This window comes from Triturus cristatus, chromosome 10 (genome assembly GCF_964204655.1).
Source record: "Triturus cristatus chromosome 10, aTriCri1.1, whole genome shotgun sequence".
NCBI classification, from domain to species: Eukaryota; Metazoa; Chordata; class Amphibia; order Caudata; family Salamandridae; genus Triturus; species Triturus cristatus.
Window position 1 is genome coordinate 999,748,381 of NC_140593.1, and position 26,718 is coordinate 999,775,098.

The 26,718-nt window shown below is 45.9% G+C and overlaps 1 protein-coding gene across 2 annotated transcripts in view; it reads right to left on the minus strand.

The window, feature by feature from the left end:
• GRAP (GRB2 related adaptor protein) overlaps window positions 1-26,718 on the minus strand; it is a 720,202-nt gene that overhangs the window by 301,842 nt on the left and 391,642 nt on the right. For both annotated transcript variants that reach the window (XM_085628995.1, XM_085628996.1), the window contains exon 3: window positions 23,346-23,468. In XM_085628995.1, coding sequence (XP_085485121.1) covers window positions 23,346-23,468 — 123 coding nt within the window. The remainder of the gene's footprint in view (window positions 1-23,345; window positions 23,469-26,718) is intronic.

Here is a 26,718-nt window from a genome sequence, read left to right on the forward strand (position 1 = left end):
ACCAGACACCCTCCGTCCGATAACACAGGATAAGGCAATGCGCGTCCCGCGCTGCGGGTCTCCTCTCGATCCTTTATCCCTCCCCGGCGCTGCCTGATGATGTAATTGGCAGGCGCCCGGGTGAGGGAATGATGGGAAATGTAGTTTTTTTGGGCAGCACGAAGCGTGTTCAAAACGCCAGCACCAGAAATCTGCTCCAAAGCGCCGTTCCCCTCACGGCTGGATAAACACCAGACACCCTCCGTCCGATAACACAGGATAAGGCAATGCGCTTCCCGCGCTGCGGGTCTCCTCTCGATCCTTTATCCCTCCCCGGCGCTGCCTGATGATGTAATTGGCAGGCGCCCGGGTGAGGGAATGATGGGAAATGTAGTTTTTTTGGGCAGCACGAAGCGTGTTCAAAACGCCAGCACCAGAAATCTGCTCCAAAGCGCCGTTCCCCTCACGACTGGATAAACGCCAGACACCCTCCGTCCGATAACACAGGATAAGGCAATGCGCGTGGTGAGTAGTGGAATTATGTGGGTTGGATTGGAATTGCTAGTTGTGGCATTGTGTGGCATGGAATTGTATGGTGTAGAGTGAATGTGCATAGTGGTATTATGTGGCATAGTGTGAATTGGATTGTGTGGATAGTAATTGTGTGTTTTTGAGTGTTTTTTAATTATGTGGAATGGGATTGTGTGTAATAGAGTGCAATTGAATTGAGTGTTGTGGAGTATTATGTAGTTGAGTTTAATTATGTGGTGTGCTGTTTAATTTTATGGTATGATGTTGAATTATATGTTGTAAATTGGATATATGTGGTGTGTAGTGAAATTGTGTTGTGGAGTGGAATAATGTTTTTTTTATTATGCGGTGTGAAATGAATTTCTGTGGAGTTGAATAGTGTGGCATTGAACATTGTGATATATAGTAAAACTATTTTGAGTGCAATTTTTTTGCATGGTGTGGAGTGTTTTTATGTGGATTGTTGTGGTATAGAGTGGATTTATGTGGGGTGTATTTATGTGGTATTGAGTAGTGTGTAGTTAGGTGAATTATGTGGTGTAGAGTGGTATTATGTGAATTGTAATTATGTTGCTTTGTGTGGTTGTATGGATTGGCGTTGTATTGAGTGGTGTTGCATGGAGTGGCTTTGCGTAGAGCAGAGTGGTGTGGAGTAAAGCAGAGTGGAGTAAAGCAGAGTGGTGTTGAGTGGAGTAAAGCAGAGTGGTGTTGAGTGGAGTAAAGCAGAGTGGTGCTGCATGGAGTGTAATGGAGCAAAGCAGAGCGGCATTGCATGGAGTGGCGTCGTGTAAAATGGAGTGGCATTGCGTACAGAGGGGTGACGTTGCGTAGAGTGGGGTGGTGTGGGGTTGTATGGAGTGACATTGTAATGAATGGTGTTGTGTGGAGTGGCATTACGTAGAGTAGAGCGGTGTGGTGTAGAATGAAGTTGTGTAGAGTGGAGTGGGCTTGCATAGAGTAGCGTGCAGTTGCGTAGAGTGCAGTTGCATGGCAGAGTGGCATTGCATGGAGTGGCGTGCAGTTGTGAGGTGTGCAGCGCCAATGGAGTGGAGTGGCGTTGCATGGAGTGGCTTTGCGTGGAGCCGACTGGCGCTGCGTAGAGTAGATTTGCCTTGAGTGTCACTGCTTGGAGTGGCATCGCATAGAGTGGAGCAAAGTGGCATTGAGTAGAGCAGAGTGGAGTGGAGCAAAGCAGAGTGGCATTGCATGGAGTGGCATTGTGTATAGTAGAGTGGTGTGGCATAGAGTGAAGTTGTGTAGAGTGGAGTGGGCTTGCATAGAGTAGCGTGCAGTTGCGTAGAGTGCAGTTGCGTGGCAAAGTGGCGTTGGGTGGAGTGTTGTGCAGTTGTGAGGTGTGCAGAGTCAATGGAGTGGAGTGGCGTTGCATGGAGCAGCATTGCCTTGAGTGTCACTGCTTGGAGTGGCATTGCATAGAGTGGAGCAAAGTGGCGTTGAGTAGAGCAGAGTGGAGTGGAGTGGAGCAAAGCAGAGTGGCATTGCATGGAGTGGCATTGCGTAGAGTAGAGTGCTGTGGCATAGTGTGCAGTTGTGTAGAGTGGAGTGAGCTTGCATAGAGTGGCGTGCAGTTGCGTGGAATGCAGTTGCGTGAAGTTGTGGAAAACTTGTAATATTTTACTTGGCATAAGCAACAGCCATTTTGGCTGCGGTGTCCATTTGGTTTCCTTCGTAATTCTCCCGTCCCCTGCTGCTCGTCTTTTCATTCTGCTTGTGTTATCTAATTTAGTTGACTTCCTGACTCAGCTAAAAGCAATGTACGTGTTGAGGGTTTGTAGCTGCCATAGCACCTGGTCTCAGATGCTAACTATCAACCATTTACTGCTGTCATAAGCACTCCTGCTCCCCCTCCCACTTTGCTGACCACATAGTTATTCATCTGCCCTTGTTTGTTGAAAACTATTTCTAAAACTTGTTCTCCCTATTTCTGTTCACATGCTTACACTGCAGAAAACCTGTATAAAAGACCTGTGTTCTGTGACTTCAGTGTACTACCTCCTTGCAGCACTTGAGAGTGCTGTGAGGATGTAGTCCCACTCATGAGTGATTAATAAACTTGTTATTTATTCCAACTCCAGCGCTGATCTCTATTTTGTTGGTCTCTGGACCCGTGGACCAGAGGGTGACCCTGCACCAGTGTACCCCTAAAAAGGTACATATACACAAAGTGGCGTGCTGTGTGCAGTTGTGCGGAGCGCAGCAGCGTGGAGTGGGGTTGCGTGGAGTGGCATTGCATGGAGTGGCGCTGCTTAGGGTGGCGTTGCCTTGAGTGTCACTGCTTGGAGTGGCGTTGCATAGAGTGGAGTGTATTGGATAGAATGAAGTGCAATTGTATGGAGTACAGTTTAGTAGAGTGAATTTGCGTTGCATGGAGTGGTGTTGCGTTGTGTGGCGTTGCGTTGCGTAGAGTGGGGTGGCGTTCCATAGAGCGGGGTGGCGTGGCATTGTATGGAGTGACATTGTATTGAGTAGTGTTGCGTGGAGTGGCATTGCTTACAGTAGAGTGGTGTGGCATAGAGTGCAGTTGTGTAGAGTGGAGTGGGCTTGCATAGAGTGGCATGCAGTTGCATGGAGTGGCGTGGCAGAGTGGCATGCAGCAGCGTAGTGGACTGTGGCGTTGCGTGGAGTGGCATTGCGTGGAGTGGAGTGGTGCTGCACAGAGTGGTGTTGCATGGAGCGGAGTGGCATTGTGTGGTGCTGCGTAGGGTGGCGTTGCCTTGAGTGTCACTGCTTGAAGTGGCGTTGCGTGGAGTGGCGTTGCATGGAGCAGAGTGGCGTTGCACAGAGTAGCGTTCTGTGTAGTGGCGTGCAGCGTGCAGTTGTGTGGAGTGCTGTGGAGTGGCGTTGCGTGGAGTGGCATTTCATGGAGTGGCATTGCCTAGAGTAGAGTGGTGTGGCATAGAGTGCAGTTGTGTAGAGTGGAGTGGGCTTGCATGGAGTGGCATGCAGTTGCTTGGCGTGCAGTTGCTTGGAGTGTTGTGGTAGAGTGGCTTGCATTGAGTGGCGCTGTGTAGAGTGGTGTTGTATGGAGTGGCATTGCGTAGAGCGGAGTGGCACTGAGTAGAGTGGCATTGTGTGAAGTGGAGTGGAGTTGCGTGGATTAGAGTGGCGATGCGTGGAGCGGAGTGACTCTGCATGGAGTGGCAATGCGTGGAGCAGGGTGGCGCTGCGTACAGTGGTGTTGCCTTGAGTGTCACTGCTTGGAGTGGTGTTGAATAAAGTGGAGTGTGAGAGCCATCTGGCTGGATTGAGAGGGGAAAAGAAGCAAGACGAGAGAGAGCGAGTGAAGAGACATCCATTGTAAACATTGGCCTGGATATGCACCGAGGCTTCACAGTCCTATTCATCAGTTGAACACAAGGACAAGGGAAACAAGGAGGAAAGGATTAACGACCAGCACATGCCACAGCTGCTGGAGTAAAACAGAGACAGGCAGCAGGGAAGTGCTGGTGCTGGGGGGGGGGGAGGTTACAGTGTGAGGTCTCTGCTGTGAGAAACCCACAGCTGTGTGCGTTCTTGGAGGGTGGGGGAGGAACCCAAGCGTGAGAGGGAAAGCCACAAATAAACAGGAAGGGAAAGTGAAAGTGGCCCTAATATGTGGCGTCTGTGAAGCTGTGCTGATAGACGAGCCGAGGGAATGGAAAAAAGAGTGCACAGGAACCAACATATATTTAAAACAGAGTAATGCCAAAGTAACAGGGGAAGTCGCAGGGGATTGTCCAAAATGCCAAAAGGCGGGACTGATCTACCATATTCATTAACCTCTTCAGTGCCCGTCATGGAGCACGGTTGCGCTGTGCCCATGACGAGACTATCTCGTCATGAACCCCACCCACTAGTGCAACGCCCGGCACAGGAGGGGGAAAGGGCGTGGCACTGAAGGGGTTAAACAAAAGCAGGCATTTAAGAAGGGCACTAACAGAAGCCAATAGAAAAGATGGGAGGTTCTTCAACCACACATACCAGATACAGCATGCCTTGCAAAGCAGCAAATGCGCGCTGCGCTATGCTCGACCTAAAAGTTTCTTCATCCTTGTGTTCTCCATTCAGAAGTTAAATCTTAATTAGAGACTTCCAGGTCAAACTCCGCTGGGAAACACCTGAAGAGCTTTTATTGAGTAAGAGAGGGATCAGTGTTTTGCCAGATTCACATATGACCTCCTTAGAGGAGATATTTCCTGTAAGGAGGTCTAATGCGAATCTGTGTGTGCGCATGCGTGAGGTGGGTGTATGGGCGTGTTTACCTCTAAGCCCCGCTTCCTCGTCCCAGTCATTACTACTGAAGAAGAGTTCAGCTCGATAGTAATGACCAGGACATGGAGAAGTAGGATGAGGAGCCAGATCAGGCCGGGACAAAACCATAGGCTGGGCACCAAAAAAGTGGCCCCTATTAGCGAACCAATGAGATAAAAATAGTGGCACACATATGCAAATCATGCCAGTTGTGAACGTCTAAACCCAGGTTGTATATGTATTTTGTAATAAAGATTACTCATAAGTAATTGGGGTCTCGCTACAACCCTTGGTTATGTGAGGACACCACATTGGCCAACGGTGGTCAGGAGAGTTTTTATTTAAAGATATTAATATATGGAGGCGGCTTGGAATCTGTTGTCTTCCCAGATGACAACTTCATGCTGCAACCGCCCCAACACCCGCTCTCCGCCAAGTCTGCTTCCCCAATGTCCTCACACACATTAAACATTTTGATTAAAGGGGCATCTGACCCATTAATGGTCATGGGATGTTTAAAAAAAATTCCAGTTTTACAGAACAAATGCAAGACTGGTTGGAGACCTGTCCCATGCAGGCCACCGTTCTCCGCACTGGCAGCCATTCACAGGAGGTACCGCATTGAGACCTGCCTAATCATTATGGGGCAGATGTATCATCATTGTATTTTGCGAGTCCTTAAAAGCGAATTTTACCGATTCGCTATTAAGGACTCACAAAATGCAATGTATGTAGGTTTTGCAATATAAATAGCGATTCCTACGCATTCCTTATTTGCAACTCGCGAATTGCAAGTCACAAATAAGGAATGGCTTCCCATTCATTGATATGGGCCATGAGGCCCATAAAAATAGGTACTCGCAAATTGTGCATGCAATTGCAAGAGTGCCAAAAGGATACGCTGTTGCACTCTTGAAATGTGCACATGTGGCGCACATACATGCCCTAAGCGCAAGTATGTGCACCACATGGCACTTTGAAAAATGCAAAAAAGTGAATTTTTCTAGGAAATCGCAAATTACCACCAACTTGAAGTTGGTGGTAATTTGCGATTCCTTAAGGCCAGATCGCAAATTTTGAGTTCTTCCAGAATTGCATTTAAGAAATCGCAATTTGCGATTCCTTAAATGCATTTGCAAAATAGGGAATCGCAAATTGTGCAATTCCTTATTTTGCAATGGCCTTTTGGAATGATACATCCCAAAAGGCTTTTTCCCATTCGCAAACGGGCCGATTCTTGCGAACGGGAAAATCCTTGATACATCTGGCCCTATGTTCATTAGGCAAGGCGTTCTGTGATCCTCGACCAATGTACATTTTGTGAAGTGGCTTATTAGCACTTAGGTCCAAAATGTCATTGCTCAATTGCATGCACTTTTTTCGACCTGCCTGGTCGCACCTCAGGCCCATTGATTCTAGAATTTACAAGTCCATTTTTCGCCCACAGCACCATCAATAAAGGTTCTTTCAAGGGGAAGGCTCAAAGTACGAACAGTTTTTGTCTTTCATCTTTAAAAGTATAAAGTAGCAGGCAGTAACAAAAAACAACAAAGTTTTACCCACATCCGGAGGCTTTGTCAATGTCACATGCTACGCCCACTGACCTCATTTAAATACATCCAAAGTTATTTACCCGCAGGTCCTTCTTACTAAGAAAAGGTTTGCCCTTCCCTAAAGGAAAGGCACACATTCTCAATGCATAAAATGGGTTGTCTCACAATTTAACGCAGTGTAATACCGAAAATTATTAAATAACTGCCAGCAGTTGCCTATGCACAGAGGCATTCAAATAATATGTACCTCAAACAATCATTAGAGGCAAACATACAAAGCCAAAATCACCCTGACTTTGTTTTAAAATCAAATTATTTAAGAAAGAAAAGAAGGCCTGGCACTACAATTAATGCAAAATGATTTTACCTTATAATGGAATCTTCTCTAGAGTGCTGCATGTAGACTTTTTTGTAAAAACTAATGGTTCTTTAAGTACATTCGCTTTTTATAATATAAAACACTCAATCAAAAAGACATCTTATGTAGCAGAGGATCCTTTCTAGTACACATCTGGGGCCATATTACAGTAAGTACCCCGGTGGCACAACAGGCATATGCGCCTGCTTTGCGCGCCCCGAGGCACTTTGGTATTACAGAAGGGGGCGCAGATGCTTGTGTGCCCCCTTCAGTAATACGGAGAGCGCTGGCGCACTTAAAGTGCAAGCGCTACCTTCAGGGGGCGTTCCCTCGTTTGCAAAAGGGTGTGCTCTATACAAATGATAGAATTCCGTTGCCTCTGCTCCTGCGCCATATTACACACGCGGACGCAGAGTCAAACAACCACTCATGGGGCGCACTCACAGTGCACTCCCTGATAGCAGCCCTCTGGAGGGGAGAAGGAGGTTCTATGCACCCTCCAGACATCTCCTTGCAGGCGGTGCAGTCACTGAATGCACGCATCTGCAAGGGGATCTCTAATCCCCTGTAAAAGTTCAGACGGGTGCTGCCTGCACTGTGAAAACACGTAGCAGCTGCAAACAGCCGCTCTGTGTTTTCACATGAACGCGCTGATCCCAGTCGCGGCTGCCCTGGGGCAGCACATTCACAGTAATAGGGTGCACTTTCATTGTTTTCACCAGGCGTACCTTTTAATAGGCGCGCCCGGCACAAACAATGAAAATGCATAATACAGCCCATGGTGAGAATCATACTCACTCCCAGGACTAACAAACATTTATAAGAGCACTATAAAAATGATATCAGAACCAACTACAGTGCAGCGAATAAGAAGCACCCAAAGACGCAGAGACCTGACTACAAAATGTGTAAAACGTAGAGTAAAATAAATACTTTACTTGGTTCCACCCCGGCTCCCAGGCAAACTCTTAAGTCACAGGAACGAGTATTGCTACTGAGGAGTGCTAACGGATAATCATTTGCATTTAGGTGCTCAGTAACACGCCGGTCGGCAACAAAGGGGGTGTTGTATTGTATTGCAATATAGCTGTATTTATAGAGTTCGACTTACGACTCAGGCAGTGCTGAAGCACTTTGCGGACGGGTAGTATGCCACTCTGTGGGTGCGGCAGAGATGGAAGTGTGTCTCTATAATATGTCCTAGATGGGTGGCATAGAGGGTCAGTGGGAGGACCAGAGTTGAGCTAGAAGCGAAAATGAGTGAGAGATAGGATACCTAAGCTTAAGACCTGGTCATGCATATAGCCTAACAGAAACTCATGCAAGCAATCATTAGAGCGCTCAGTCAAGTACACACCTATCATTGTTTTCGAACTATAGGAGAAGTTGTATAGCTCTGTCCAGCAGAGAACATGTGCTGCTTAGACAAGACATGGAGGGGCCTATTCACCAAAGTAAACTTACCAGTGTGAAAATGTCAATGGGCAAATTTACTCTTACACTTTGTAGCAAATGTATTACTTCTAGTTATTCCCCATTTCCAAGTGTGAATTTACTACAAAGTGTAGACTTACATGTCTCGCCTCTAGAATTCAGGGGTTGTGCCTTACATAACTATTGGTAAATTTTCTTACATAGGCAGTGATATTCCCCACAAGGATGGAGAGCTCCCTCTGGAAAAGTATAGGGAAAAGTAAAAACATTTATTAAACTTAAGCAAAAAATTACTAAAATATTTCTATGGTAAATGCTGTCATCATCTATTTTTAAGTATTTATTTTAAATGTAGAACATAATAAAAATGCTACAAAATGCAACAGTACTTTAATTTAATTTTGAATGGAATATTTAATTAATTTAAATACATTAAATGAAATATAAATTATGTTTTTAAAACGATTTATTGAAAGCAGCTGTCTGAAATAAAAAAAATTATATTTACCTAATAGTAAAAATTACTAACTGTTATATATAAGATTAGTTTCAATTAATGTAATTACTTTAGTTATATCAAGTTGCATTTATTTTTACAGTTAAAAGGTTTTAAACATATTTTATAATTGTATAATAATCAGTTTTTATCCATATATGTATGCATATTGACATTAAATTAAATGTATATATAGTTTTAAGAAATCAAATTAAAATAGTCATCTTTAAATTTTTTCCTCCTGGGTGTTATTTTAAGTCCCTGCCTCCTTTTTCTTTACATGAGAGGTTATTGCAGTACAAGAGGCTGGCCATGTGTGAAGCTGGGCTTACTCCAGGCCTGAGCTGGGAAATATTTAGTATTGTGTTTTTGTCCTTTTTAGGTCTCGCCTGGCATAAGACTGCGCAGTCTCGCTGGCGAGATTTAACGTTTTAGGTTAGATTTCTCCAGTGGGCTTTAAGCCCCGCCCCTCCTTTCCACTGGCTGGCGTCACCGTTTATGCTAAACGGTGGCCAGCCATTGGAAAAGAGCGTCTAGTGACGTACACTTATCTCTTTTAGAGCCGTCCCAGTTGGACTGGCTGCCCCGACTTACTGCTGGCGTAAAAGTTTTTTTTATCTTTATGGGGCCAAACACATGGCCCCCTAAAGATAAGAAACCAGTCATGCGAGACAGTCCAACTGGGACGGCTCGTGAGCCAGTCCAACTGGGACGGCTCTAAAAGAGAAAAAGACTATCCCTTCATTTATCTCCTGCACACACATGGCCAATTCACTCTCTTCCTACATACACCATACCCCTCTAAGCTCCATACCTTGCTCTTGGCGCAAGTCACGCTCCGCAGGGCTCCGTAGTAGATGGGCCGCAGCGCCATGATCATCAGGCTCCCGTAGGCTAGCGCCGTCCCCTCGGGGGAGGCCAGGAGCCGGGCAGATGCATTGGAAGCTGTGGGGTCTGAGTCGTTGATCAGCGACGGGGGAGGCTCTACCTCTGCCATGGCTGGAGATTCGGGGAGCTGTGGGTTTCAGAGAGGGAGGTGGGACAGGAAGGTGCAGCGCCGAGGCTGCGTGGAGCTCTGTAGGAGGGCTCCGGACAGGGAAGAGACTTCTCTTTCAAGCTCCGCTGCTTTTTGGTATCGGTAAGGGCACGTCGGCTGCGCTGCCGACTTTGGTGCAGGAAACCAGGGTTCGAGCCTTGTGGTCGCGTCCACATCCTGTGATTCTGGGCAAATCACTTAATCTCCCCGTGCCTGAATATGTAATGTAAATACGGTGCTCATGTACAGCACTCCAATACCTTCGGGTCGAGTTTGCGCTATATAAAAGATGCAAAAAAAAAAAAAGTGACATCCCTTCCCGGATGAAGCACTGCGCAAGCTCCACTTTGTCCTTAGCAACGGGTGGCGACGAAGGGCTGGCCAGGTAACTAAGGAAGTGTATGTAAACATCAGAAACAGAATTCATGCTGCAAGTCAGCCTTACTCCACTTTTGAAATGAATCCGGTAAACGTGCTTAACCTCAATGATAGACTGTACAGGTAAACCTTCATTTATTTCAGAGACCACAAGAAGTTTCGAAATTGAGACTGCATTTGTGAAACAGGGCAGGCAGCAGAGATCACTGGGCGCCAACAGCCAATCGGCTTCTTCGTTGTTCTTGGAGCACACGCCAAAAAAGGGGCCGGAAAGATGCCACCCGCAACCGACATCTAAATGAACATCTGAGCGACATCTCCACAGCGCTCAGTTTCATTTGACAAAACGGGCTGGGGTGAGAGGTCACTTCTAAATATCATTCAAGCAGGAGCGGAAATATTTTAAGTCACAGCAAAAAGCAAAATCGTCTGTCTGCCATCTATTTCTAGCATTAAATAGATTGCCAAACTTACTCCATAGTCAGCAATGTCGGTAGGGGCGGGATTCCCAGTAGAGCGCGCGCACTGGTACAGTGCAGCTGGAACAAGGACGGGCTTGCAGAACGGAAGAGGGGTCGTCGAGTAATGGATTCCTCTCCGCGCTGTGCCACTCCACCCGTGGTCATGAGTGAGTGATGGCTGGTGCTACCAAAGTGTACTCAACGCTGTCAGCAAATCATGTGACCAAAAAGAAACAGACAAGATTCCAGATCACACGTAGGAGATGGACGCCGTTATACCGTGTGTTCCTTAGCCCTCAGGTCGGCTTGGAGGCACTGCTTAATTTGTATTAAAAAAATGAAGTGCCAGAGCCTAAGGCATTTCTCAGGAGGCTACTGTAGATTGCACTACCCATTATCCCTGCCAGTGCTGCCGAATTCCTGACCAACACAACTAGTAATTATGGCACTCCTTCAAGTTTAACAATTTGGACAATTCATAGAATGGCCTGGACGCACTTGTATCATTAAATTTAATGGCTAAGCATTCTTATGTGCTTTCCACAGAACTAAATATACAGCACCAACATAAGCCATGGCAAACACTTTATCAAAATAAGCAAGGCTTGAAGTGTCCCTTTACCGGTCCATCTAAAGTCTTATGGCGTCTCCTGTTTGTCCTCCACCAACATTCCGCTGAGCAAATAGTGTATGCAGCAATATACAATTGAATCAGTTGTCCAAGGAGTATTTCTGACACCCAGCCAGCATCCTTCTTGTCTTCGGGAATGTTCAAGGAGGGATAATCTTTGGCATTCTAGACTGAAAATGAAATTACCCAATGTTGACCCTTTTATACCACGATCATGTTCAAATGTGGTGCTTTCGTGATCTGGTACTGGTTCATAACACCAGCAGAAACAAGCATTGAAAATGCAATAGGCCTCGCCTTTTATTAAGTTAAAACCATTTGCTTTGCTATATAATACCATTAGCAAAGCAAATGGCTTTAACTTAATAAAAGGCGAGGCCTATTGCATTTTCAATGCTTGTTTGCCATAGTCACTTGAGAAGTGCAGTTTGTGAATAGGACTGGCTAACTCTTTTGTGGGTGGGTTTTCCCTCCCTTAAACCCTCATTACTCCTACCAAAACCACTCAAATTTAGTAGTGAGTTTTCTCCACTTTTTTAGCCATTCTCTGTATCCCTCCCACATTTGCTACTAAACCATCGATGTACATGTGCACAGATCTCCACAGTTGGGACAGAGATCTCGGCACACACATGATAGGCGATAGCATGTAGATTTGTTATTAGCATTTTCTAGTTTGTGTACTGTTTTACTACTAAACATACTACAAAATGCAGTTTGTGAAAAGGCCCCAGAGAGTTTAATTACAATTTAATTCTGAAAGTTAATTACCTGGTAAGGAATATTTATCTTTCGGTATTTCTTAGGACCCACTGCATATATTCTTGGAACAATACTAACACAGGAAGCAATGAGCCAAGACTCACAGAAGAAAGGGAAACGAAACAAGACCTTGAATTGAGAAAACAGGAAGTAGGGTTTAGATGCCAGACGGGAAGGGAAGCCCTTTAGCACAGTGTAACCCTTTTGGAGAGAGTGTATGAAACTTTATTTATTAAAAGTTTGTGCTCAGTGGCATTCTATTACCAAATCAACTTCTGTCAGTAAACCATCTCCTTCCAAGTATTATATCAGAATAACTGCTTCTTCAGGTCTAAACTAAATTTAGGTGAATCGTTAATCAGCTTGAAGCTGGCCTGCAGTATTACTAACACGCTAAAGTTGGGTTTTAATTTGATGCTTGGGGGTTGATAGTGTCATGAGACTCAAGTCTGCCAATCAGGTATTAGGGCTATGAGTGGGCCAGTGCCTGTCAGGGCTGAGCCCTGGCAAACTAAAAAAATGGAAATTGAGGTAGGTCTTTATTGCTTTAATTCACTGGGTGAAGAAACAAGCATTGGCAACGCCAAACCAATTGCTTTGCCAATACTTGTTTGCCTTGACATTGGCAAAAAGACAGGAAAATCCTAAATGAAACGAAAAGGTAGATACCTCATATCCTAATTGGACAGATACAACTCATCCAGTTAAACGGATGGTAGAGTAGTGATGCTCCAGGGGTGGGACAAAAAGAAGAATATTGATGAAAAGCCAGCGAATCAAGAGCTGGGAAGAGAGATAGATGAGAAAGCCATTCAACCATGAGCAATAGGGTGACCCAAGCCCACTCTATTATAGTTTTTCCATGATAAGTCTAAAGTATTGTTCACAATAGGTCTAAAGCTGTCCGAAGGCAAAACATAAAAAGCTGTATCTGCCTGCCTGCCTGTACGCAACACAACGTCACCAGAACTCTCCACGGTGACAAGGGGATGATGAAGCAACACATGTGGATACTGCTGTTTACAGTTAGTGTATCGCTTATGGACGAAGTGAATGATGCTACAGAATCTGTAAATGAAATATCTTCTTATTTATTCTTTGGCCAGTAAAACTCTACTTGTGTATGAGTTTATTTCAAACTACACCCTTACATATATACGCCATGCCGCCTATGAAGATTGATTGAATACACTTCTTCACGCCCCTTTAGGAGCCACCCCAAGCAATGTTTTTTTCCACTTAAAGCACTTACTACTGATAACTATAAGAAGTGATAATGGAGTGAGCCCAACGGTACAGCACCTGGCAGTCTGCTGATGCCTAGGACTTCAAGGATTGAGTCGGAAAAAGCCAAATCATCTTAGATTTTGGGACGTTAGGGTTTTACAGACATTCCAGATATTATATAGCTATTGAAAACAGCGTGTCACATATTCATGATACAGTTTGACCAGTGATTCTTTTTTCAGCCTTTCAGACATAATTAACATTTGGTATACATTGATGCCATTGTCAAATTGGAAGTTAGGGTAAGGCAGACTCAGGTGACAGGCGAAATAACTACAATTCAGTCAGGCTTAGGCTGGTAACTGGTTCTCATCAAGTCTTACCACCTTTTGAGAGCTGAAAGGAAAACTTTCCATTACCAGTTTGTACGCCTTCCCTGTCCTTACAAACACAACCTTCTCCAGTGACGGTCAGCCTTGATTGGCCCAATACAAAAAACAAACTCTCATATAACACATCTACCAAGTTTAGATTTTTTTCATGTGCCATTTTGTTACTTTCAAACTCCTCCTCTTCCTGTATATTTCCATAGAGACTTCCTGTGGCCTTGTTGTTGCCTCATGCCAGCCTGTTCTTCCTTTCTCTCTTGGACAAGTGCTTTCTGCCCTACAGCAACATATATTGCAAGGAAATTCATGAGTCTGCTTAATCATTTTCATTTTTTTAGGTGCTTGTAAGATAAGCCCTGGGGCTGGGAAAATGAGATGGATTGCTGAGAGTTGTGAAGAGAATGGCGTTGGCACTGGTGTTTAAGGTGAGGCTGCTGCAGGACGATATGAGGCCTGGGGTTAGTACTGAGATGGGCCATGGAGCTGCAGGATATAAAGCCTGGGGGTTGTGATGGGCCTTGGGGCAAGATGATATGAGACCTCGGGATGGTGGTGGGATGGCCCCTGGGGGTGATAGTAGAGATGTGTCCTGTGGCTAAAGGATATGAGGCCTCGGACTGGTGAAGAGATGGGCCTTTAGGCTGGTGGCATGATAGGCCTTGCGACTGGTGGTGTGATGGGTACCAAGGGCTACAGGGTATGCAGCCTGAGGCTGTTGGTGAGATGATTCCTGGGGCTTAGAGGATATGAAGCCTGGGTTTGGTGGTGAGATGAGCCTTGAGCTGGTGGTGTGATAGACCCTGTGTCTATTGTGTATGAGGCCTGGGGCTGGTGGAGAGATGAACCCTGCCGTAATAGGGTATGGAGCCTGAGGTTGTTGGTGATTTGGTTCCAGGGGCTTAGATGATATGAAGCCTGGGGTCGGTGGTGGGATGGGTCCTGCAGCTAGTGAATATGACGCTGGTGGTGATATGGACACTCTGGCTGGTGATAAGATAGACCCTGGGGCTGGTGGTGAATTACCCCCGGGTTACCAATATTAGCATGACAAAATGATTGGACCCTCCTGCAGAATATGATGCTGGAAGTACAGTGTGCTCTGAAGCACCTATAAAGTGGAATACTAGCACCACATAAAATATCTACAAATTGTAAATGTATGAAGTTATTCTCTTATTGTTCAGAGCTTAACCTAATAACTACAATGGGTGCTGTCTGTGTGCAACTTTGAGGCTTGCACTGTGTCTCCTTTGAACTTCTCTTCTACATAACAACTCTTCATCCAACAGCTCCTAATCTCAAAACGTCTACTTCACCAACAGTTCAAGTGGAGCCGAGTCGAATTACAGCATGCGAATATTGATCCACATGATTACAAGTGTTTGTTAATTTGTGGTGAATTACCAAGCAGTATTACCACAACTGAGAAAACCGCACCCAGTATTATCACTTGCTTTACCTTGTTTGCCTGGACTTCGCCGTGGGCTGTTCCCTGCATCTGTGGTGTTTTTCTTCTCCCGCAGCTCCTTGCCGGACCCGCTCCGCGGGTCCCGCTTCGCGGTGTGGAGAGAGGCGCCTTGAGCATAGAGGGGCTCTGATCTTGGACACCGGACTCTGGGCTTTGGCAGGCAAGTACAGGGCTGCGAGCGGACCCGCAGGGACTCCAACTCCCAGGAGCCCCTGCGTGAGGTCAACCCACAACACCTGGGTCGCTCTCCCTGACTGCCACGCCCCCGCCCTAGCACTTGAAAGCAGCCCCCTTCCTGATCGACGTGGGATACCTTGTTTGCCTGGACTTCGCCGTGGGCTGTTCCCTGCATCTATGGTGTTTTTCTTCTGCCGCAGCTTCTTGCCGGACCCGCTCCGCGGGTCCCGCTTCGCGGTGTGGAGAGAGGCGCCTTGAGCATAGAGGGGCTCTGATCTTGGACACCGGACTCTGGGCTTTGGCAGGCAAGTACAGGGCTGCTAGCGGACCCGCAGGGACTCCAACTCCCAGGAGCCCCTGCGTGAGGTCAACCCACAACACCTGGGTCGCTCTCCCTGACTGCCACGCCCCCGCCCTAGCACTTGAAAGCAGCCCCCTTCCTGATCGACGTGGGATACCTTGTTTGCCTGGACTTCGCCGTGGGCTGTTCCCTGCATCTGTGGTGTTTTTCTTCTGCCGCAGCTCCTTGCCGGACCCGCTCCGCGGGTCCCGCTTCGCGGTGTGGAGAGAGGCGCCTTGAGCATAGAGGGGCTCTGATCTTGGACACCGGACTCTGGGCTTTGGCAGGCAAGTACAGGGCTGCGAGCGGACCCGCAGGGACTCCAACTCCCAGGAGCCCCTGCGTGAGGTCAACCCACAACACCTGGGTCGCTCTCCCTGACTGCCACGCCCCCGCCCTAGCACTTGAAAGCAGCCCCCTTCCTGATCGACGTGGGATACCTTGTTTGCCTGGACTTCGCCGTGGGCTGTTCCCTGCATCTGTGCTGTTTTTCTTTTGCCGCAGCTCCTTGCCGGACCCGCTCCGCGGGTCCCGCTTCACGGTGTGGAGAGAGGCGCCTTGAGCATAGAGGGGCTCTGATCTTGGACACCGGACTCTGGGCTTTGGCAGGCAAGTACAGGGCTGCGAGCGGACCCGCAGGGACTCCAACTCCCAGGAGCCCCTGCGTGAGGTCAACCCACAACACCTGGGTCGCTCTCCCTGACTGCCATGCCCCCCGCCCCACCTCCTTCTCTTTTATTTTTGCACTGGGATCCCGCTGCGCGGGTGCGCGCGGGAGGGCGTCGGGAGAAGCCCGGGACAAGGGCGGGGCCCTCTGTGGCCGTCATAGGCCGGAGTAGGCCGGGCTGGGCCTACCCTCTTGGTTCTGCCGTTTGCCATCAAGTCCCTAGTACAACAAGCTGATAAATTGCCCCATAGCTATCATCACACTCTAAGATACCATGCCGTCCCCGGTAAAGGAAAGTACCCCCATAAGGCAGGCAGGAACAAAAAATATGACCTTAGAGAATTACTTTCCTCGGGCGGGGGGAGATGGGGACAAGGAGAACACTTTAAGCCGGCTCAGAGCTGAGCGGAGACGCTCTATAGATAATTTGAAAGGTAGACCTCTAGGAGACTATCCTCCCACACCTAGCGAAGACTTGACACTAAATGAAGATGTTCCGATCCTGTTTAGGGATGTTACAAAAACGCCCCCAGTGGTACTTATGAGCTCAACCCCAGTGAGTAGTACAAGCCCAAGTAGGGGGACGATTGACTTAATTTCTCAACCGCCCCCAGCATCAAAGTCTAGGAAAGCCAAACCTAAAATAGCTGTAGCACAAGGGGTTTTTGGGCCCCCACCAAACAAACGTAGGAGGAAGTCGAGGGGTGCCCAGGCTAAAAACAAACCAAAGATCCCTCATTCTGATTTTGGGAAGTTATCCAAACCCTCCATATCAACTGTGACAACGGTGGCTGACTTACATTCTAAACCCGCTGCACAGGATGGTGTGGCTCCCGTCCTGACTAAAGAGACGGCTAGCAACATTGTTAATGCCCCCCTCTCTGTTGCTCCGCTGGGTAATTTGGAATTACTGCTTAGGTCACTTTTGTTACCAATTAGTGAAAGCATCAAAAAAGTGGAAATCAGACTAACCATTCTTGAGGCTACACTAAGCAGTATGAAAAATCCGGCCAATTCTCATGAGAGGGCTCCTAAACCTATTGCCACCCCAACAGCTCCAAAAAGTGTTATGCATCTTGCTCCCTCACAGGTTGCAACTGCGGCCGCCCCACCACAAACCCAGAGGAATAACCCTGCCCCAAATAAGCCACCTAACCCCATAGGACCTATACCCCCTGCAAATGCTGTTCCCCCGGTACAGCCCCCAGATAGTGTTGCACCGACTCCACTAATGAAGCTTCCCCCCAGGCCACGTAGACCCAATTTACCACCAGAGGCGAATGACTTTACAGTAGTCATGGCGGGCGTCCCACCACTAGAGGCAGGTGAAGCCGAGGATTTCTGTGCTCTGAAAAGTAGGGTGATTAAGTGGCTAAATTTGAATAGACCCTTACCCGTACATTTAAGCAATGAGATCATAATGGTCAGAAGGGTGCCTTGGATAGGGAGAACACGCAAATCCATCATAGGGGATTGCATATTGGTGAGCTTCAGGGATGCTGGAACAGTTGCTCACATATGCCAGGGAAAGAATAGATCACAGGTAACAACAATTCAAACACTTCATGTGTCTTTCTTCTTTCCCCCCACCCCAGCCCCTGTACACGTGACCCGTTCATATGACAACTGGGAAAGGGTGGGTCGAAGGGGTGTTCATCACGAGTTCAATCCCAGGCCATTATTTAGCCGCCCAGAGCTACCCTTCCATACATTCAATCGGTTCCACTGCCTGGATGGTCTTGAGGGGGTAGATTGACAAAGAGATAATGGTACATGGGGTATAGGGGGTAGAGGGGTTCCAAATGCTGAGTGGGAGAAGCACAGCCCCGAGGCAAAACAAAAGTCATCAAGTTGCGCCCGGAGTTATGTGCTGGATGAACCTAGGGTTGTAGATATTGCATGTATAGGTGACGCACAGGGACCGGAATTGGGAAAACAAGTGCGAGAATCACCTGGTGGGTCACAGGGAGGAGGGGTCCAGGGGGGTGAGGCACTAAAAATCATCTCATGGAATATAGCTGGCCTGGCTGGGAAATTTAATAACAAAGAGTGGCTTGACTATATCAGAAAATTCCATGTAATTTGTCTGCAGGAGACCTGGGCCCAGGAGAATAATTTCCATCTGCAAGGGAATAAGTGTTTTTTTGTTCCTGCTCAAAAATCAAGATCAGGGAGAGCCATGGGAGGTTTAGCTATTTATATAGATCTGAGCCTTCCGGGAAGTTACACTTGCCTTGATTGGAATTCCCACAGGATTCAGGCAGTCAGGTTCACTGGGAAAGGTCTTAGATTTGTCGCAGTAAACCTTTATAACAACGAGATAGCGGGATCTAACATCTCTCTTGTTACTGAATTAGATAATAGGTTGGGCCAGGTCATAACAGGCCAAAAAAATGGGCAGCCACATGGGTTGGTGGTTATGGGTGATTATAATTGCCACTTGTGCCCGGTACTGGTCCAAATAAGCACAGATTGGTCCCGATGCCCTATGGAGAAGGGACCGCATTTCTCTCATACGCCGTTGGGCTCAGCTTTTAGGATGTTACGGTTTAAATATGACCTTGAACACACCATTAATATGGTAGGGATGCAGGAGGATGGCACACTCCCCCCCACATTTAAGGGTAGAGGATGCTCTTCCTTCATAGATTACATTCTGGTTTCAAGGTCCTTAATTAATAAGACAACTAGTGTAGGGATCGAATGGAGTGGCTTTAGTGACCATGACCCTCTTGTTTTGGAGCTGCAGTATATGGTGGGTATCGAGGATAATGGAAGCTTTCGACCAGATCGCTAATCTGGTCGATGGTTTGCTAAAGACTAGTGTCCCATTTAAGAACCACGGGAATCCCCGATGGTTCGACAAAGACTGCTCTAAAGCTTTGAGGGAGCTGAAAAGCTGCCTTAAAACTAAACCAAGGGTCCCCCACAAAGTTAAGGTGTGCAGAGAAATTTATAAAAAGGAAATTAAGAGGAGGAAACTTGCCTTGCAGGCGGAAGCATGGGCAGATTTACGAGAAGCGGGGGAAAGAAAGGACCTAGCAGGCTTTTGGAAAATAATTAATAACCCAACTTTCCAGGAAAAAGATACCCCGGATATAGGGGCTAATATTCTCCCAGAGCAGTGGGTCAACCACTATAGGGGCCTGTACAATCATGAGCCTGGTTCTACTGTTGACCTACCGGCCATTCCAACTGAGGCTCCACTGGTAGAATTCTCCATTAAGGAGATCATTGCAGGGATTGAGGGCCTGACCAAAAATAAAGCTCCGGGGCCTGATGGAATCCCCCCTGATCTGTTTTTGAGTAACATCGAACTCTGGGCTCCCCTAATGACAAGGGTTATTAATACTGCTATCATCTGTGGCCTGCCCCCGTCTTGGTCCACGGCAGTAATTGTGCCGATTTTCAAAAAGGGCAACAGGGATGACCCAAAGTGCTACCGCCCGATCTCCCTGATTGATGTGTCAGCAAAACTTTTGGGGAGGGCAATTCTTAATAGACTGTCCGAGTGGACCGAGGAAAAAAACATCTTCTCGGACACTCAATACGGATTTAGGGCAGGGAGGTCCACTAGTGACCAGTGCCTGAACCTTTATTTGCTGACTGCCAAGTATACCATGGCAAGTGATGAATCCATTTACATGGGTTTCATGGATCTGGCAGCAGCATTCGATCACGTCAATAGGGAAAAATTGTGGGGCATGATGCTTAGTATGGGGATAGAGAGTGGTCTAATTAATATATTGAGGGAACTGCACAGTGACACCACCGCCAAAGTCCGCTTTAATAGGGAGGGGGGGCTGACTAGTTCTTTTCCCTGTAAAAGTGGAGTCCGACAAGGCTGCATTCTTGCTCCCTTTTTGTTTTCCCTTTATATTAATAATTTGGAGCAGTTTCTGTTGGGTCTGAAGGCAGATTGCCCAAGGGTTGGGTCGCGTCATATTCCTGTTCTGCTTTATGCAGATGACGCGGTACTGATCGCACGGACACCAAGGAGCCTACAAATCCTGATTGATGGTTTTGTTAGGTTCATGAGTGCCTTGGACCTTTCTGTAAATCTGAGTAAATCCTATGTGCTCCTGGCGGGGAAAAAAACCACCTCTAAATTTACATACAAAATAGGGAGCCACATTGTGGAAGAGGTCAAAATGTTTCCATACCTTGGTGTAACATTCGATGGTGCCCTGCGGTTTGATACCTTGGTGGAGGAACGTTGTGGTAAAATGATTGCATCTAACGGGGCAATTGCTAGCTATGGCAGGAGTCTAGGAAGATGGTCCCCGGAACAGGTGATAAATCTGTACAGCTCAGTATCATGCTCCAAGGTAATTTACGGGGCAGAAGTATGGGGCTTTGTCAATACCACTAGTATCCAACGTGAAGAAAATAAATATCTGAAATCACTCTTGAGGGTACCACAAAGTACTGCTGGTTTGATTGCCCATAGGGAGCTAGGGAGACCATATATAGAAGATTTGATAAAATTGAGGCCTATTATCGCTTGGTTAAAAATCTGGTACAATCCTGATGCGACACTTAGTAGAGAAATCTTATTGGACTGCCTAAAAAGGGACAAGTGTATGCGCATCCCCTGGCTCCTTTATGTGAAGAATACCCTGGAGGAGCTATGTTTTGGGAACCTCTTTACTCATCCTGTAACTATTGTAGCCCAGAATAAACTGCATGTAGGGAGAATTTTTCTTGAGTGGAAAAACCTACGCAGAGATGAGGCTGAAGGGTGTAAAAAGACAGTGAGGGCCCATCACCTAGTGAAGAGCGTGGAAGGTATGGAGCCATACTTGTTCCTCATGTACAATGCACAGGATAGGTTCCTGATGTGCCGTTTCAGATTGAACCTTCTCCCATTTATGTTGGCATCACCAGCGGGGTTTGCTACATCAATAGAACAGAAGGGGCCCTGCGGTTGCGACAACAGGTCTCCGCAAGACTCCCTTCATTTTGTTCTACTCTGCCCCTTTTACTCAATGCCCAGACGCAGATACCTTGTAAATATTTTGAAAAATGCTAATTTGGTCCACGCTAGGGAGGCACTTGTATTCTTACAGAAAGCTGAGGAACCCCAAACACTGTGTAGTATTATGAACTTTATCAAGGTAGCACTTCGTTTAAGGCTTACTAGAGGAGAAGACTGAAATGTTTTTACTTTAACTTTTAAGTGTTAAATATGGCTATATTGTTGTATTTATGTTTTGTTAATTCACTGTACAAAGAACCCTGAAATGTTTAATGACTTTTTAACATGTAAATATGAGTGTGCTTTTATGGTGTTTTTTAATCACCGAATAAAGATTCTTTGACTTGACTTGACACTTGCTTTACCGATTAAGGACACATGTGCAAATCTGGGCGAATTTCTGAACAGAAAGAGTCTAGAACCATTGGCGTTAAAAAGGTCCCCGCAGCCCTCAGTGCTGGGGGGATGAGCTCCAGGGGGCCCCCTCAGCACAGTATGCTGGCCTGAGAGCTCCAGAGTGAGTCTGAATCTCGTTACACCACTGTCTGGAATTCTGGAAAAACATGCCGCAAACGACCCAGTTAGTTAGAGTCCCACATGTTATTCCCCATTCAAACCTCATATTTGGAATGGCTGGTAAATGCAGTGTTAATATCTCCCAGACTCAAGTAAGTATAACTTCAGGCCTTTTATGGCCACCCTAATTTAGAGGATGACTTGTAATGAGGCCCATAGCGTTTGCCACCTCATCGCTACAGCAAAGATTCATACTTCTTATTACATCAAGAATAAATACAAGACATAACTCCAGATAAAAACCATGCACACAACACGGCTCCAAGCAATATAGTTGCCTATATATTTACCAAGTTAAAAGTAGAATCATATCAAGTTATGTCAGGTTATATTCGTACCCCATCATACAGCCACAGTACAAATTAGACAACAAGTTCTGGAACAATTATGATCAGAAAGTTGACAATGTGATTGCCAACTAATGGCACATGTCAACCATCCCTGAAGAAGGTAACTTTAAACTTATCACTCCCATAAATATGAATTATTACAAAGCAGCTAACCCGCAAGAATTGAAGCAATTTTCTTAATCGTTGTAGAGCCCCATGGAGCTCTGTCTCAAAATAAGTGGTAACGTGGATACACCTGAAAAGTAAATGTATTCTGGATTCTATAAGTGATTTGGAAGCATTACAAGTTTGGGAACCAACTATACAAATGCTTACAACATTTATCGAGAAAAAAAATCATCAGTTCGGAAATCATACTAGACCATTAACTGATAATAAATATTCTTTCCTATTAAGCAATCATCAGAAGAAAACTGGCATTTAACACCTAAAAGAGGTCCTTCAATTTAGCCATTCAAGTTTTCAGGTGAGCCCACGTTATCACTTATTTTTGAGACAGAAGTGAAGGTTTTAAAAAATTGCTTTAATCTTGCTCTAATATGTTAAATGTTTTGTAACAATTCATATTTTTACATCTACACATGGTGTTATAAAAAATAATTTTTAATAACTTTATTTGTGTAACTTTTCTTTCCAGAAAGTGTTTTCGGAACATTCTCAAGAGAGTTTTTTGGACAGCAGACACATTATCTGCCAAAAAGGACCTTCAGTGGCTACTCAGGCGTGATTTTCAGCTGGTTTGCATTGAAAGTATTAAGATATTAGTTTGGCACTTTTGTAGGCTTACTTATTTTCATAAATTGTGAAGAGATTAAAGGCTTGTGCGCTGGTGCAATCCAAAATAAATGGAAATAAATACAGAACAAGACACTACACCACACACACAGGAAATTTCCCTTAGCCCAAACTTGAGAATTCAAAGTGAATGCCTTACAAATTGTCAAGAAGAACTATAAGGGAGGATATATTAAAATCCATTTGTTCTTAGAAAGGAAAAGAGTGCATATCATTCATTACTAAACCAAGTACTACATCTGAAACATTAACTCAAAAAATTGCAAAGAGAAACTAGAAACAAAGCGAGGGTACTCTTATTGGTGTGATGATAGACACCCCTCCAAGTGATGGTGGTTGCTCCCACAGATCTAGGGGCACTCTCATCCTTTAGTGTCGATCCCATCTAGTTGGAGCTGAGCGACACCATTGGTGCGGAGAGGGTTACTCCAGTTTCCATCCCCCAGAGACCTTCACGAGCACTGCACATAAAATACACAAACAAAACCTGAAACACAAGCTACTGGCTTACTTGACTGAGACGGAAAACTCTCCAGGGGCGCTTTCGCTTTCTCTGATTAGAAAGGCTCCCAGCTGCCGTCGTTTCAACAGGATCTCTTCAGCAACCTGTCGGGAGATCCTGCCCGCGTACCACCTGGGAACAGAAAATAACAAATAACACGACTAAATCCAAACAATTTAAGCTAAGGCTCACTGGACATTCTGATTTCATCCTTCTAAGGTTTCGATTCTAAATTGTCTAATTCTTCCATTTTAACACCTTAAGTTATAACACCTCTTATAATGCTTTCTCCATGAGGCCTCAGTAACACTGCCTCTGATATTTCCATTTTATTTGAAGATTTATACAATGCTCTACCTCCATTCTAACACCTTCATTTTAATATACCCGTTAAAATTCTATATAAACCCTTCATATTAAAACCTATATTCCAAGGTCCAATTCTAATGCAGTCACTTTAATATGTTATCCAATATCTACATTTTAATGTTTCCATTTTATTGCTCTATTCAAAAGGATCCATTCTGGTCTCGATTAAAATATCTCACTTCTGGTGTCCTCCATTCAAAAGCTGTAATGACTCCATAACAAAATTTCCATTTAATAAACCCCCTGGGGCACATTTACAAGCTCCTTGCGCCGCCGTTGCGTCCCTTTCTTTGACGTAACGGTGGCGCAAACATTGCGGCCAATTTACATTTTAGGGAGATGCGTCACGTTGTAAAGCCCTCCGTCACATTATACCTGTGCCATGTATAATATATGCACGGTGGGCCTTCCCACGCAAAAAGCCATGGAGAACTGACGCCGTAAAACTAACAACATTTCACTGCATCACTCGATCATGACGAGGAAGTCGGACGCTACCCACATGCGTTGTGACTAGTGTGCTTCCCGTGGTGATGCCCCGCCCCCGATGCTGTGAACCGTGAGCGGAGGACTATGGCGGTGAGGAGTCCCGTGGCTCTCGGAGCTTCGTGGCTCCAGCAGGAGAAAATGCCTTTTGTGTTCAGCAAACGACACAATATGGCCCCTCTGAACTGTGGGCAATAGAGATGCTGGATGCAATTTCGGGACACGGAGCGGAGCTGAGGCAGGTCCCTTCATCAAGCACGAAGCAGGAGCAGGAATAGGAGCGGCTGAGAGACAGCGTGGAAGGTGAGGAGGTGAGCAACAATATAGGGGCCAGGGGCTCAGTTTTGCAGGAGCAAAAATCTATCTAAGGAGAGGCAGGCATAGATTACAGCCTTTTGGCATATATGGATAATGGACAGGTGACGGAGTTGAAGAAGGGGGAAGGAGCCGAGGTAGCAGAGGGCTGATCACCTACCCTCTACCCCAATGCATTACTAACTTTCTTAAAAATACAGTCAGCTGCAATTAATTGGCGCATTTTTAAGCGAGCAGAAGCCAACAGCAACACGGCTTAAGAGAAGTGGTTAAAGGAAGCTGTGAAGGGGGTGCGGGACACAGAAGTATGTGCCCAGTAAAACAAAGGAAATCAACTACAAACCCTTTAGCAGGCACTAAGACCAGAAATAAGCTGCCAGAAACACAGAGGAAGCCGCGTACCAATCCAGGCACGGAGAAGACGGCAGGCAGCACGCGTGTTTTGCGAAACGCTCAACAAAGGATGGACTTGAAATTCCAACAGCTGATTGTGAAGTAGACAGCGCAGTCTCCTGTAGGTCAGGGCACCATGCCTGAAAAAGCGATTAATGGCACTTGTCAGGCAGCACCTGAGACTTTCCAATTTCAGGGGCAGATCTCCCCTGAGTTGAGGACAGAAGCAGTATATACATGCACTGCCTCCTCCCTGAGAACGCCAGCAACGGAGTCTTTGTCCACCCCTGCTTGTTGGAAGCAGTTTCCAATTTTTTCTAAGTCCCACTTCTCGACAACAGCGGCTACCCCCATCAGCCAGACCCCAGCCACACCGCTATTGCACATCTCTTTACCACAAGCCTCTGTCCCTACATTCTCCTGTACTCTTCAATTGGAAGACGCAGAGGGACCTACAACTCAACACCAGCCCGCAAATCTGAATCCTCAGAGCAATCGTAATAATGAAGCCTCTCGGAGTTGGAAAGAAACGGACCCTGCTCTTCAGCGTATGTTTGAAGTAATTCTCTCTGAGATAAAAGATCTCTGGATCTCGCAGGCGGTGGAAATTGCTTAACTACATGTGAGGCTCTCCCAGATAGAAGAATCAATAGGGAAAATCCCGGAACGTCTGGATGAGGTGGAAGAGCGGGTTTCTAATCTGGAAGATAAAACCTCAACCTACGATCAGGAACTAGCCCAATGCAAGTATAATGCAGAAATTCTTGAATTCAAGTTACAGGACATGAAAAACTTCAATAGAAGATCTAATTTGCATCTGGTAGGTGTACCAGAAGCTGTTGAAGGTCCCCAGGTATGTGAGTGGGTTGAGGCCCTCCTGAAGAAGTTAATTCCTGAACTCGAGGGAGACCTGACTATTACAAGAGCCCACAGAGCTCCCTTCCAGAGGTCCCCCAATGCGAGATTTCCTTTATAGAATCCTATTGAACTTTGCGGATTTTCAAATAAAGGAAAAGATTCTCACCAAAGCTATCACGAAAAGAACATTATCGACGCAAGAAGTACCGCATTTTAGAATCTTCTCGGACATGTCAGCTATGTCAGCAAAGAGACGTCGGGAGTTCGTAAGAATTATTGACATGTTCAAATCAAAGGGAGCGCAGGTATCCATCTTTCAGCAATCAAAGCTGAAGGTTCTTGCAAAAGGAAAGTTTTACATATTTGATAATGTTGTGAAAGTGCAAGAATTACGTCAGCAGATTTCAAATTAAGACAGGGCTGTGGGAAGAGAGCAAGATATTAGTAAGGGAAGTTAGAAATACTTGGTAGAGCAGGGACTTCAGTAATGATAATGCTTTCAAAATAAAGTATAAAGCGGGTCAGGGGTCACCAGGGCGGAGGAGGCTATTCAGCCTCAAGCAGCAGAAGCACACAAGGGAAGGGGTGCAGCTACATGGCACCCAACAATCACAAGGGGGGAAGGGGACGGGAGGAGAAGTGGGCTACTCTTCCAAGTGCACAGTGAGGGGAACGTCTGAAGGGTGTGAAGGGGAAGCAAAGGGGAAAAACAGAAGATAGCTCTTTTAAATTTAGAGGTGTGCATGAGATGAAAAATCTAGAGATATTTATAAGATGCAATGGAAGGAAAATTTACAACATCTATAACAATCGAGTGAGAGTTTAAGTAGGACTATAATTTTCTTATGCACTTTTGGGACTAATTTGCACTTTATGGCTAATTTATTGAGACTATTGACTAATGGTTATCTATAACAATCAAGTGAGATTCTTAGGTAGTTTTGCAATTTTTGTATGCACC